The sequence below is a fragment of the Arvicola amphibius genome, chromosome 3 (genome assembly GCF_903992535.2).
Source record: "Arvicola amphibius chromosome 3, mArvAmp1.2, whole genome shotgun sequence".
NCBI lineage: Eukaryota > Metazoa > Chordata > Mammalia > Rodentia > Cricetidae > Arvicola > Arvicola amphibius.
Window position 1 is genome coordinate 16744152 of NC_052049.1, and position 14993 is coordinate 16759144.

General features: G+C 35.4%; 1 protein-coding gene across 3 annotated transcripts in view; it reads right to left on the bottom strand.

Moving 5' to 3' along the window:
* Positions 1-230: 230 nt before the first annotated feature.
* Positions 231-14993, bottom strand: part of LOC119809712 (cadherin-10) — a 115772-nt gene continuing 101009 nt past the window's right edge. The window contains exons 8-11 of one of the 3 annotated variants that reach the window (XM_038322760.1): positions 14661-14782; positions 8971-9079; positions 3934-4185; positions 231-715 (exon numbers count right to left, since the gene is read on the bottom strand). In XM_038322760.1, the coding sequence (XP_038178688.1) occupies positions 231-715; positions 3934-4185; positions 8971-9079; positions 14661-14782 (968 nt within the window). Of the gene's footprint in view, positions 722-3933; positions 4186-8970; positions 9083-14651; positions 14783-14993 lie in introns of all 3 variants that reach the window. The other 2 variants (XM_038322758.1, XM_038322757.1) reach the window with 2 other exon arrangements.

A 14993-nucleotide genomic window follows, 5' to 3' on the forward strand; every position in this document is an offset into this window, starting at 1 on the left:
ACAACATTGAATTTCCATAGCTTTGGCTCTTGGAAGTGATTAAATAAAATGTCGTATATATTCCATGAGACATTCTACAGGAAAGAATTAATATAATTAATGAACAAATTAAGAAATAAGTGGAAAACTTGTGCTGAGTGGCAGGAAAAAATTCTCCTGGATATCAAAGGTTGTGAAGTAGAGACAATATCCGCAAAGTTACTTTCTTTGAGCAGAACTCAGGTGCCAGGCTAAGCGTCTTTGTCGCTCTCGCCACCACCATACATTTCTGCTAGTTTATTAAACCGAGGTCCCCATTCTCGGAGGTAATCGTAGTTTTGGTCTCCTTCAGTGGTACCTGATTCTAAGGAGCTCAGAGATTCAGCGATGGAGTCGTTTCCTTCATAGGCATAGGTAGCCAGTGAGTCGTAGGGAGGCGCAGTGGGGTCCAGATCATGCTCTTTGAGCCGCTCGTTAATGAAATCCCGGACGTCCGTGTTATCGGGGGCTGTAGGAGTCCTCCGAGGTATAAATAACGTTTCAGGAATAATATCACGCCGGAGCTTTTTCTCCTCAATAGCTGCAGGATTCCTCAAGGTACCAATATCAAATGCCTGGGTGTCCTCCTCTCCACCACCTTCATCATTATAGCTCACAATGTTGTCTCTGATATCCTCTTTGGATAAGATCAGAGGCTCGGTCTTCCGCTGCCTTTTCAGGGCTGCAAAGAGGACTACTATAACTTAAACAAAGACAAGAAGATGTGTTAGAACTTAATTCCCAAACTGCTAATCCAGAACTCAAGCGCTACACAGGTGGGAAGGTGTTTACATCTTGCATGAGAGGCAAGAGTTTGGGATTATTTTTGTACTTTGGTTCAGAAGCTGAGAAGGGCTTAGCTGGGGTGGCTAGTATGCTGTTTCTGATTCATTTTTAAAGCACTGTAGACTAATCCTTATCTACAATGACTCCCTTTTACTTACTTTTCTGAGAACTAAAGTATATTCCTGACAGAATGGAAAATATTAATCTTTTTTCATTAAATACTAAACTTACATGAAAGGACTATCTTTGATGCCCTGTAAGAAAACCCCACAAAACTGTTAGAATGGCTGAATTCAAAACAAAGAGTAAACAGATATCACACTGAATTAACTCCAAAACAAAGTTGTGATCTTCAGAGAGTCAATGTGCACAGGGAGAGACACACACCACAAAAATTACAGTCTCATACCTATAGGAGAAAGTTAATGCAAATGCCACTCATGGAGTTGGGGTTCTCCTATGTACTATCCTTAAACATTTTGTTATTGATCACTTAAGACATTTGGAGAAACAGCTGTGAATTCATTCAGATGGAAAAGATAAAGGGAAAAAAATTAATTCCCTAAATATCTCTACTTAGAAAATGTATTTATTTATTTTTTTAAAGTGATCAACTTTTAAAATAAAATATTTATTTATTTCTTATGTATACAATATTCTGTCTGTGTGTATGTCTGCAGGCCAAAAGAGGGCACCAGACCTCATTACAGATGGTTGTGAGCCACCATGTGGTTGCTGGGAATTGAACTCAGGACCTTTGGAAGAGCAGGCAATGCTCTTAACTGCTGAGTCATCTCTCCAGCCCTAGAAAATGTATTTAAAGCAACTTAGAATCACTGTTTACTCAAAATATACTTTGTTTCCTATTAATTATATTCATTAACATTAAATGCCCTGATTGTTTTTCTTATATTTATAATTTGCGCCATTGAGAAGCGCTTATCTTACTTTTCTTAGTTCACAAAGTCTCTCACACACAACCTGTGTAAGGTAAAGGTTTTCAACCCTATGTTGACAATACACAGCTTCCGATACAGAATATAGGAGAAACTGTAAGACTGACTCTGTCCAGACTCATTTCCATGAAATGCAGCTACTGTGTCTATCCTTATAGTCAATAGGGAAACGGGAATGCAATGGAGAGTAGGTAAATACATTATTTTCATCTCGAGATCAGCTAAAATCATTCTACTCAAGGCTGTAAAATCAACTAGTATTATTTGTGACCAATTAAATCAGGTAAAGGGTTTTTGGCCAGAGTCGAGTAAAAATGATAGCTGTGAAGCCCTCCTTGCAGTCATTCAGAGAAAAAAATCATGAACGCAACCCGCACATTCTAAGAGAACTGGGCAATGTACTGTGGTTGCTCTGCTTTGAAACGTGTTGATAACACTTCTGAATTCTAGCTCCATTCTGAGTGACGATATCAGATCCAACAATTTTGACACTGCTGTTTCTATTTGCTGTTGTTTGTTTATTAAAAAAATATTTGTGGCAAAGTGTTCAGCATACTGTTTGATAAACAGTAAGTAGACTGTTGTTAAAACTTTGCTGTTAACAATTTTTTATTAGATTTTTTTTATTGATTTTTGTTCAGCTCTACATTTTTCTCTACTCCCCTCCCTTCCTCTCCCTTCCCTTCAACCCTCTCCCAAAGTCCCCATGCTCCAAATTTACTCAAGAAATCTTGTCTTTTTCTACTACTCATGTAGATTAGATCTATGTATGTCTCTCTTAGGGTCCTCATTGTTGTCTAAGTTCTCTAGGATTGTGATTTGTGGGCCGGTTTTCTTTGCTTATATGTTTAAAAACCACTTATGAGTGAGTTACATGTGAGAATTTTCTTTCTGGGTCTGGGTTACCTCACTCAAAATGATATTTCTAGCTCCACCCATTTGCCTGCAAAATTCATGATGTCGTTATTTTTTTTCTGCTGTACTCCATTGTGTAAATGTACTACGTTTTCCTTAACTATTCTTCAGTTGAATGGCATTTAAGTTTTAAATACCAATCCAAATTCCCACTCCCTCTCTTCCCATTCCCTCCACTCACCCTCTCAGCCCACTGCCCTCTAATCCTAAGACTGGGTAAGGCACTTTGCTTTGTGGAAGGTCAAGACCCTCCCTACAACATCTAGGCTGAGGTGGACATTCAAAGAGAATAGGATCCCGAAAAGCCATTACATGCAGTAAAGATAAATTCCACTGCCACTGCTATAGCCCCCTCAGTCTGTCCCAGCCTTACAACTGTCAACCACATTCAGAGGGACTAGTTTGGAGTAAGGGGAACATTCATCCATTACTAGTGCTATTAACAAGTCCTTTTTGATTTTTTTCCTTTTTATTGAAACTAATTATTTTCATACACCATAGACTAAGTTTCCTTACCCAGATCATTGCCTCCTACCTACACACCTAAACCTATACTTCTTTATTCTCTCATTAGAAAACAGACATCATCATCATCATCATCATCATCATCATCATAATAATAATAATAATAATAATAAAATAAGGAAAAGCAAACAGAAAAAAGATAGAGAAAGAGAGATACACAAATACTCAGCGACACATAAATTAGCACACATCGGAACCCAAAAACAGAAACCATAATATAAAGTTAAAACTCTGTAAAGTAAAAAGGAAAAATGCTCTGACAAATCCTGGAGATCAAAAACCCTAAAAATTCCCATTGAGTTATTGTTGTGTTGGCCACTGCTAGGCTGGGGCCTGCTCTTAAGTGTGGTGATTTTCATCCCCAGGGAGACTCTTTTGGAGAAAATAATTATTCCTTGTCAGCAGTTATCAGCTGGAGAGAGCCTTCAGGTTAGGGGCTGGGGGCTTGTGTTACCACTATTGCTTTTATTTTATTTTTTCAGCGTGCATTTTTATGTATTTTTGAATCATTCCCACAGATAAGAGTCCTGCTACTTCTATTACCACAAAGACTTCTTTAAACATTACATATTCTGACCAGATAAAATGTTTCTTTGTTATTACTGTTTCCCAGTTAATTTGTGTGGTCTTTAAACTTGAGGGGTAGTATGTTCTGATGGTAACCCTTCCTATTCAAAAACAGACTGAATTAGTCATCCTGGAAGACCATCCCCTTTTATCTAACACTTCTTACCCAGCAGAATTATGATGCAGAGGAGAATGGCTATCAAGGCACCCGTGCTGAGTCCAGCAGGCAGGAGCAGGGCTTCTGCGCTGCAGGACTGCATGTTGCCTTGGCTGTCGCAGGCGCACACTCGGATGGTCAGGGTGCCAGTGCTGCTCTGAATTGGGTAATCATTATCGGATATCACCACAGGCAATAGATAGGTGCTTATTTCGTGTCGGTTGAAGCCGTTTTTTCTGGTTAAAATTCTGGCAGTGTTATCTAAAATAAATTACATAAGTATTACAAATAATTTGGATCAATCAATGTGTTTTTGTTGCGAATGATAGGTTTAAATAATCATCAGTTTATTTAAACTATGACTATTTCTATTCAATATGCATAATTAAATTCAAACTAAACCATATATACTAGAAAGTACAGATAATCTAGTATCATATATTAACATTTATTTATCCATTTATTTTGAGAATGGATAATGCTGTGTAGCACTGGCTTGACTTGAGTAGAATCAGTTTCCTTATAATGCTCTCAACTACTAAGATCATATATTACAGCTCTATGCTCACTCAGTTTCAAAATGGTAAACATAAAAATTCATTTATGATGTCTGTACAAATGATAAATATTCTAGAGGTTTGCAAAATATGTCTTTATCAAGAATAATAATCCATATAAATTTTAAATTTATACATGCCGGAATATATATTTTTCATGACAAAATGTGCTTCAAACAAATAATTAAAAGAAAATGATACAATGTAGTATAAGCACATAAATCAATAAAGTTATCAAGATCCATTAAGATTTAAATATATAATTAAAGGTTAGAAAATATTGAATATTTCTGTACACTGCTTCTATAAATAAAAACGTTCCTCAATTACTGGTTGGAGTGCAAACTTGAACAGCCACTTTGGAGCACAGTATGGTGATTTTTCAGAAAATTAGGAAACTACTTCAAAACCCACCAATACCCAAAGGACATATACCCAAAGGACATATACCAAAAGGATGATAAATTATACAACAAGGACATATGTTCAACTATGTTCATCTCAGCATTATATGTAATAGCCAGAACCTGGAAACAACCCAGATGCCCCTTAACTGAGGAATAGATAAAAAAAAAAAGTGGTACATTTCCACAATGAAGTATTACTCAGCGGTAAAAACAATAAAAATAAAAATAAAAAATAAATAAATGACATCTTTAAATTTGCAAGCAAACAGATTGATCTAGAAAACCACATCCTGAGGGAGGTAATCCAGACCCAGAAAGACAGATGTAGTATATACTCACTCATCAGTGGCTTTTACACATAAAACAAAGAAAAACCAGCCTAGGAACCTCTCTAGAGCCAAGGTTCTTGCCAGCCCTAGGCTGGTTTTTCTTTGTTTTATGTGTAAAAGCCACGTATGTCCCCAGCTACATCCTTGAGCATCAGAGGAGAGGGATCTGAACTGGCCTTGTCCTGTAAGCAGACTGATGACTATCTTGAATATCACCATAGAGATAGAGACAGAGACCCAGTTGGAGCACTGGACTGAGCTCCCAAGGTCCAGTTGAACGGCAGAAGGAGGGAGAATATATGAACAAGGAAGTCAGTACCGCGAGGGGTTGGTCCACCCACTGAGACAGTGTGCCTGTTCTAGTGGGAGCTCACCAAAGCCAGCTTGACTGGGACTGAAAAAGCATGTGATCAAACTGGACTCTCTGAATGTTGCTGACAATTGGGGCTGACGGAGAAGCCAATGATAATGGCACTGGGATTTGTCTCTACTGCATGTACTGGCTTTTTGAGATCCTAGTCTCTTTGGATGCACACCTTCCTAAGCCTGGATCGAGGGGGGAGGGTCTTGGACTTCCCACAGGGTAGGGTACCCTGCCCTCCCTTAGGACTGGAGGGGGAGAGGGGAAGGTGAATGGGGGAGCAGGAGGGAAATGGGAGGAGGGGAGGAAGTGAAAATTTTGAATGGTATTATTGAAAAGCAATAAAAAATAAAATTCAATAATAAAAAAGAAAAAAACAGCCTATAGTCCACCATCCCAGAGAATCTAGACAACAAAGAGGACACTGAGAGAGATATACATGGATCAACATAGGAAAGTGAAAAAGACAAGATCTTCCAAGTAAACTGGGATCATGAGGGCACGGGAGAGGGTAGAAAGTAGGGGCGGAAGGGAGGAGAAAAGAGAAAAATGTATAGCTCAATAAAAACAATAAATAAGAAATTATATAAAATTATATATTTGTATTATATATATAATATGATTAATGAGAAATTTGATGTCACTGTTGTGGACTACCAAATAACATTTCAAAAAATATAGAATTTTAATGAAGTTTACCAACCAATTGCCTATTATTCTGCTAGTAAAGTTTTTCCTAATCTAACAAGTAAAAACAAGTGAACCAGTTCTCCTCAAGGTGGAGTTGTGGTGGAAAGTATATGTAGTTTCTTCTAGTCTCAAATAATCAACTTTTAAAAACCACAGATTATGTTATCCCCCCCTCTCTCTCTCTCTTTCTCTCTCTCTCTTTCTCTCTGGGGGGAGGCAGACAAATGTAGTCTTGATTCTCAAAGAGCTGTCTGCAAGGCCAATATAGAAACAACAATCAATCAGTTGTTAAGTGAAAACAACAGGACTGAAAAAGAAAGTGACAGTTGCTTACTGGTTCAGTGGCTGAATCTAAAACACGTGCTTTCTCCATTAATAGAGAGCTGTTAAATACGGTACAAAAGCAGAAGTATAAACTGATAGAAATACATGAAGAAATTCAAAAACCTTCCTCTCAAGAATTAATGTCTATGATAAAAATGCACATATGTGTGGGGATTTTTAGAATCTTCATTGTTTTATGTCTAAAAGCCACTTATGAGTGTAGTGACCTTTAGACATAAAGCAAAGAACAAACAGCCTACAATTCACAATCCCAGAGGACCTAGACTCTAAGAAAGACATACATGTATCTAATCTACATGGGAAGTAGAAAGAGACAAGACCTCCTGAGTAAATTGGGAACATGGGGACTATGGTGAGGGTTGGAAGGGAGAGGAGAGGTAGAAAGGAGAGTGAAGAAAAACATATAGCTCATTAAAAACAATTTTAAAAAGTGATTGCAAGAAAATATGATAAACATATATGTCTACACTTATATATGTATATTTCTAATAGATAAAATTAATATAACAAAAAATCTTGTCTAGGTGTATTTTTGCGAAATTTAAATCTTAATTTTGTAATTTTGCCATATTTAAGATCCAAAATGAATTTTTATTTTAAAATATATCCTATCCTTTAAATTTTATAAAACAACTGGATTTTATAATTGTGATATATATTTGACTTACCACAGAAATAAGTTAATTTTAAAAGGATGGGTATCATTAAATAAATATTTAAGAGGAACATGTGGATAAACAAGAGGAAACCTTCACAAAATGTATCCTTTAATATCTATATAATTATAATTCTTTTAAACTTTCACCCAATAACAGCAAACAATGTCACATATAAAATTAGACAAAATATTCCATCAAATTATGCAGAATGCAACTCAGTGAGCTCTTCAGGTTGATATTTGTGTAAGCTTATTTCTCGCTTTGAGTAATTTATATAGGTTCAACAATTCTTTCTACATAACAAAATCATAATCTATGTCAAAATTTAACGAAGGTGAGTCTTAAGTGGTCTCTCCGGGACCTTTGTAAGCAGGGTTATGACAGAACCAATCCTGATCAACATCACTTTTTCATAACTAGTGCTCACTTTCACAGAAAAATAATCACAATTAAATAAACCCAGAATCAGTCATTGTCAGTTTGGTACTGAGGATTCAATTTAGTCAGCAGCAATCTGAAGTCTACGTGTAGATTGCCAGGTTCAGCATATTGAAATTACGCTGAGGGGTGTTTACCCAAAATTCAGACTCAGCTTCAACATTCTGTATATCAACTGCCAACTCTACGTTATTCTTTTCTAATCCAATTACTCTATGTGTCTAGACTGACAGAAAACATGGACATTTCAAATCCGAAGATTTAGTGAAAGCAAACGTCTCAAATGGATAACTTCTCTTGACTCACATATGTGAACATTCTACTGGATGAAATTTCTTGGTGAGTAGCTAGTGTGATGTAAAATAATCCAACGCCTTAAGCATTTTTATGGCACATGAAAACCATCTTCGGGAAATACAGCCAATTGGTCTTGTTAACACTTCCCAGACACCATGAAGGAAGTATTGTATATTTGCTAGTGTGGTTACCAGATTCATTTGAAATACATCTGCAGCCACAAATATATCTTCTTCCAACATGAGCTGAGGTCATTGTTTGTTATGAAATATCTCAAATACAGACAAGTTGTAATAACAAACATACATACATACTCATGTGTCTTTGTGGACATGTAAACAGTCTACAGTAGGAAGTTCTCATCATACTTATTTATCAACATTTAAAATATCATAGTAATTTTCACAATGTTTATGTGAAATATTTTTCTGCTTTGTATGAGACCAAAAATAATGTCAGAGATATAAAAATAGTGTTTAACAGAGGATAGTGGTATGCTTGTAAGTACAACATGGAATATGTACATGCTTTTGGAAGATGCTCTGTTTTTTTTTTCTCCTTCTTCACTGTCTTTCTTTATGCCTACCTGGCTCCAATAAATCTGCTGCCATTCTGTCACATCAAACTTTGTGTAATGCATGCACAGAATCTTCCTTTCCTACAGCCATTATCATGTTTACAATATTAACTAATTATCTGGAGCCCTTCTAATAATTTCAACATTAAATCTTTCTCTAAACACTCATAGATTGATAATTTATTGTATTATTCCAAATTTAAGAGAGTAAGTAACTTCAAAAATACTATAAGAATACATTGCTAAATACAGAGTGAACAGACTTTTAAGCTTACATCATTAAGTTGATATGAAGCATAAATAAATGGATTGTTATATTGCAATAATTACTTTGGGGGAAATTCCCATTTATGTCATACTAGATAAGAAAAGAGTTCAAAAATGACCTTCATTATCCTGTACTGTGAAATTAGGATTAACAGCAGCCAAACTGAAGAAAAACTTCTGACCACCTAAGGGATCATCTTTGTCAACCGCACTTATAGTCTGTATCAGCTGTAGAAAAGAGAAAATTAGAGCCATCACATTCCTGTGGTAAAACAGGAACCATATATATCATTTAGAAAAACACTACATATAGCATTATACAGACTAAGCAGGTTATATTTAAATGCATCTGTGCACTCACATGTGTGCACATACCCACCCTCCACTCACACGGGCAGTGATAATGTACATAAAATACCATGAACTTTTGAAAGAACAAATGTGAAAGCTCAGAAGGAAGAAGGGATGGGAAAGATGTGATTATATTACAATATAAAAAAATATAAAAGCTACAACAAAACTTGTAAAAGTAAATTGGTTTTGATCACCATGCATGAATATTTTAGTAAACACAACTTTTAATAATTGCTTTGCTTTTGTGAACACTTGACTTGTCTTTCAAAGTGCCACGTGACATTCTTTGAGGTGGATCTCTGTGAGCTCAAGGTCAGTCTGATTTACAAAGAGAGTTCTGGGACAACAGGGCCTGCCTCAAAACAAAATGAGAAACAAAACAAAAATACAAAAAAATAGAAACTTTATAGGTTATACATGATTTTCCAAAAGAAAAAACTTTTAATTAAGAAGAAAAGGATTATCTACTTCATTTATAAATATAGTTTAAGATAGACTATATCTACACATTAGAGGAATGACTACTTTGATTTTAAAGGAATAGACATTTTAAGCAAAAATCTAGAGGGCTAAAGATATGGTTTGGCAATGAAGAGCTCTTGTTGCTCATCCAGAGAACATGTGTCAAGTTCACAGAACAAAATTCAGCGTTTCACTAACACCTGGAATTCAGCTCCAAGGGATGTGACAACCTCCTTCTGACTCTGTGGGCACTCAAATACATGTGTTGTACAGACACACACACGGCAGTACCATATCTTGTTTTAGACATCTGTCACGTTCCTTGTATGTTTAACACATGGGACAGTGCATCAGGATGGATATTTATATACTCTGAGAGACTATTCTCTAATTATTTTCCACTTATACACATAATGTTTTAAGAATTAATTTCAGAAAAACATCAAAAGGTTACCATCACTTGCATAAGCATTTAAACTTATTCTAGAAGAATACATTTTTAAAGTATTAGTTCAACATTGTATGCATACTTGGTAAAAAAAAATTCTTGAGTTTTGTTGATTTAACAAGAAATTTCAAGCTTAAAACATTATGTAAAATGATTAGGCACATGATCAAATTATTATTGTATTATATTACATTAAATTACTTTCCCTTCAAAACATGTAATAGCAATAACAGTAAAAAAATTTCTACTTACTATAATTCTAATTATTTTTAAAAGCAATTCAAAATTTTAATTAAACCACACAAAGCAGTATACTGTTTTCTATAAATAATGAACAAGAATAATCATTTAAGTGTTGAAATAATTTTAAAACAGCATTAAATCATGGATGACTAAATATTTATTATAAGAATAAAGAAAAACATATTACAATAGAATAAAATATAGAACAGATACTTGAATACATTCTAGACAAAAATGTGCAAATAATGGTAACAGGCTTGTGGTTCTTAAAAGTTATTAATTCATTTGTTTCTCCTTGCCTAACTTTTCTTTTATATTTTTCCTTTTAAAAAGTGATTCATTAGTGTATTGAAGAAGAAATAAATACCACAAATAAAGTAACAAAAGATGAAAAACCAATGGAAATTTTTAGTCACTAGGATCAATGCTAATATATATAAAATATATGTATATATACATATATATGTAGAGCTAATGATCCTTTAAAGAAAAATTACAAGATCTCAAAATAAAATTTGTATTTGTGATTTCAAATTAAAGTTTCAGTCTATTTTTATAGAACAAAATCATATAATTTTGAGGACCAATGTCTGCTTACTTAAATGTGTGTACAGGACATTACAAAATTTACCTGGCATCAAATGAAATGTGTATACTGATTAAGGATTATAGTGCCAATTAATTAACAATTGGTGGTTAACTGAATCACTGTCTTATAGAAAAAGCAATAGTATTAAAGGGACAATAAACAAAATGACAGCTGAGTCTCTACCTTTCCCAAACACATGTTCATGACCAAAATAAAAATTAGATTTCCTCTGGCTCACCAAGGACTCACTATTTTATTGCATCTTAATACTACAAAAAAAAAACAACAACAAAAGAATGCTTTTGATTATTTATTCCAAGTACGAGATAGAATACATTCAGTTCAGTCCTTAGCAGGAATAGAGCTGACTTGTATTTCACATCCTACAGGAACTTCAAGGCTGTTTCAAGGATCCTAACAAAATGAAGCGTGGGTGGGTTGTGGGGTGGATTCTTAGATGCACAAAGGAAAGCAGTACATACGTTTGAAAATACTGAACTTTTTCTGAGAGAATACAAGCAATTCTTGGTGAAAACTTTCCTTTGCCTTGGTCAAACCCACGGCTCCTGGTTGTGAGGGATGCACCTGAACACTGCTCTTTGGAGAACATATGTTGCATATTTTGGGTCTGATAAACCTTGGCTGCCACTTGACTTGTTATGTAATGTCAGTTGATAATCTTGCTTGATACCATCCACTTTCCCTGGGAGACTCCTTCAAAAGGATGCTTTAGATGTAAATGCTCATTTGTTCCCTTGGACATGAAAATATACTCACCAGCTGAAGGAGAGGATATGAGGGAGCGAAATGAATGTGAAAAGAGCCAGCTCTCCTTCTCACTTCTAACGACTTTCTGTTTTTAAGGGTGTGAGAGTTTAGTATCCAAATTTAGGCACGAAAGAAGCCAATTAGCTTCATCTCAGTGGCATGCTGCATCCTTCATAAAGGAAATGCACCTTTCTTAAGTCAAGGAACTGACAAGACCAAGGGACAGGGATGTAAAGGAATATGTGGTGGTTCTCGGTTTTACTTCTGACTCATCCACTTGTCCACACACCAAATGAGTGGGATAATACCCCATGCTGTAGATCTAAGTGTTACTTAAAGAACACCTAAATTATAGGGCTACTGTTTGAAGTAAGGCAGTCAATAAATAGTAGCTCAAGTATATTCAGAAGACCTCACACTCAATTTTCCTAGGAGTTGTGGAGACCTAACTGGTAAGCGGATTCCACCCAGGGTTTCGTGAAAAGGTAAGTGAATAACCACTTGTCTTATTCCGATGCCTTAACTTTTAAGTCCAAACTCACTCCCCTCCTTCTTCCTAAATGGTTTCGCTGTTTGAGAAATAATACATAGCTCGGGCTGTCCTTGAGCATACCGTGTAGGTGGGAAAACTTTGAACTCCTGATACTATTGTCTCAGTCTCACAAGTGCTGGGAGTACACACACCAACACATTCTACTAATGATTTCACATATAAAACCTTTGTCCCAATGAAAACATTTCTCATGCAATCATACTAAAACAAACTAGTCAGAATCGAAAGAGTTAATCTGGACATGTGTGCACAAGTGGCTAGTTAGAAAAAAATTAGTCATAGTCTTCATATTAAGGTTCTCAGAACTCAGTAAACACTTTTTAATGCAAGTATTATATTCTTTCCCCCATTAACTATTTTTTAAATAATCAAAAAGTCTCGAGACATTGTGGGTTAGCTACAGTGAACAAGAGAGAAAGCACAAGGAAATACCATTCTTTTTTTTGAATATTTTGAATACATCAGTATTTTAGTATTTATGCCTCCACTGGTCTGAAAGGTATCTCTTGAAAAATCAAATTCAATAATCATGGAGGAAGCAATGCATGTAGTAGTAGCAAAGTGGATAATTTATCACTCTCAGAAAAGATTTTAGCTTAAATCATGCTGAGCCTGTCGGTCAAGGACTGGCTGGCATGGTATTTTTAGGGTAGACACTGCTTCACTGCTTCATTAGGAATTTTAGAAGCACCTAAGCCATTTAAATATTCAGAAATAAACATTTCCATAACATTTGAAGTAAAAAAATCCAATTGCAGTAATTCTATCCTTTCAAACAATAGACAATCTATTGAATTCTTGTTAGAATATTCACAAGAAGAGTTATTCGACAATGCAATTTGCATAAAAATATAGCAATGACATTGATGTTTATAAAAGCATTAAATGATGTCAAAACACGACACAGTTTCTCAATGGCTTCTCTATCTCTAATAAAATGCTTTTGATTCCCAATTATTATTTATAATATGCAGCTTCCTTCTGTGAAGACAGCACTCAAGACAATTAAGAGCATTTCTCTCAGCCATATATGCTGAAGCTTTTCAAACAAGAAAATGAGTCCACTGAGGAAATTATTTAAATAATTCCAAACAAAGCTGATGTGGAAAGAATGCTTCAAAGAACTAAAATGAAGTCATTAAGTGTTTTATGTGTTGCCACACGTAGGAGAGAAACACAGGAAATCCATAGCAGTGAATCTGGCTGCCTTACTTCAAAACATGTTCACTTATAACTCAACACTGACTGTTTCAGTGAACCTGTGCACCTGTCTCTGTTCCAGAGTCTCACTGCCAACATCCTGGAGCAATGAAGATTTCTAAGGAAGAAATTTGTGTCAACAGTTATGTTATTAGACTACTGAAGCAGTAGTCATCAAAAAAAATGAAAATTTCTAAGGAATCTCATGCTGGAGAACAAAAGGCTGAAACTAGGCACTTGCCACAGGAGAAACTAGTCTCCCCAAAAGAGCTCAAATAATTTGGACAGTCACGCAGAACGGAACTGAGACAAGGTAGTGTCAATGATAGAAAGGGAACTCTTGACAGGTACTTCTTTATGATGCATATTCCATGAAACTTGTTTAACCAAATCTTTATGCTGGGACTCAAAGATGGATCAGTTGGACAGACACCACTGGCCTTATTTATTTTTTCCACCTTGCCAGGGTGAATAAATCATGTTTCTCTGCCTTTCACTCTTACATGTGTACTTAATTGATTTATTGAGAATGGGTGGTGGCGTCCACCTGACTAGAGCTGTTAGGACCCAAGCTATGATCATTAAAGACTATATTATGTTGGGAATGGTAGTGCATACATCAAAGCACTCGGGAGGCAGAGGCAGGAGGATGTCCATGACTTTGAGGCCAGCCTGGTCTACAAAGTGATCCCAGGATAGCCACGACTGTTATACAGAGAAAGCCTGTCTTGAAAAGACAAAACAAAGGCAAAAATTAGCAAACAAAAAAAAATAGAAATAATAAACTATACTAATAACCATCCTCTATTCCCCTAAACGGTTACTAATGTAGAAACAATGGCATGGCATGGAACACATTCTGGTATTTGTTCTGATTCTGAAATTCTTAAAATTTAAAGCTATTTCCCACATCTCAACTTTTATGGGAGACACAGTATCTTTCTTCTTACTACAATATGGTTATAATATAGAGTAAGACCTCATTATTTTCTTGCATTATAGCTTTAAAAAGGAATTGAGAAATCTAATTGCTAAAATACTTTCAACTTTATAAACATCAATCACTTTCTAAACTTTTAATGAGAATATAAATAAATGTTCCTAACTCCATTTGTCTCATCTTTTCCAAGATTTTGGCCAAAACACATTTTACACACAACTGGATTATTCTGGGAGTTGTGGAGTTGCTCACCTGCCCTGGTCTGGCATTTTCACATACAAATGTGTCATAAAACACAGCAAATTGTGGAGCATTGTCATTCACATCCAAAATCCTCACAAAAACAGACACACGAGTTGTCTCTTTGGGATTATCTAGAAGGAGGAAATGCAAACAGTGTTTAGGGAGACAAAGTTGTGTGCAGAATTCAACTGAGATAGTCATCTTGTGGACATTGAGTGTCATATAAAAATAAACATCATATCCACTTTCCTGATCCAATGAACAAATGCAATAAAGAAAATTACTATAGAGCCTAGTTAACTAGTTATGAATTCTGTTATAAGTAGGCACAAGAGTACCATT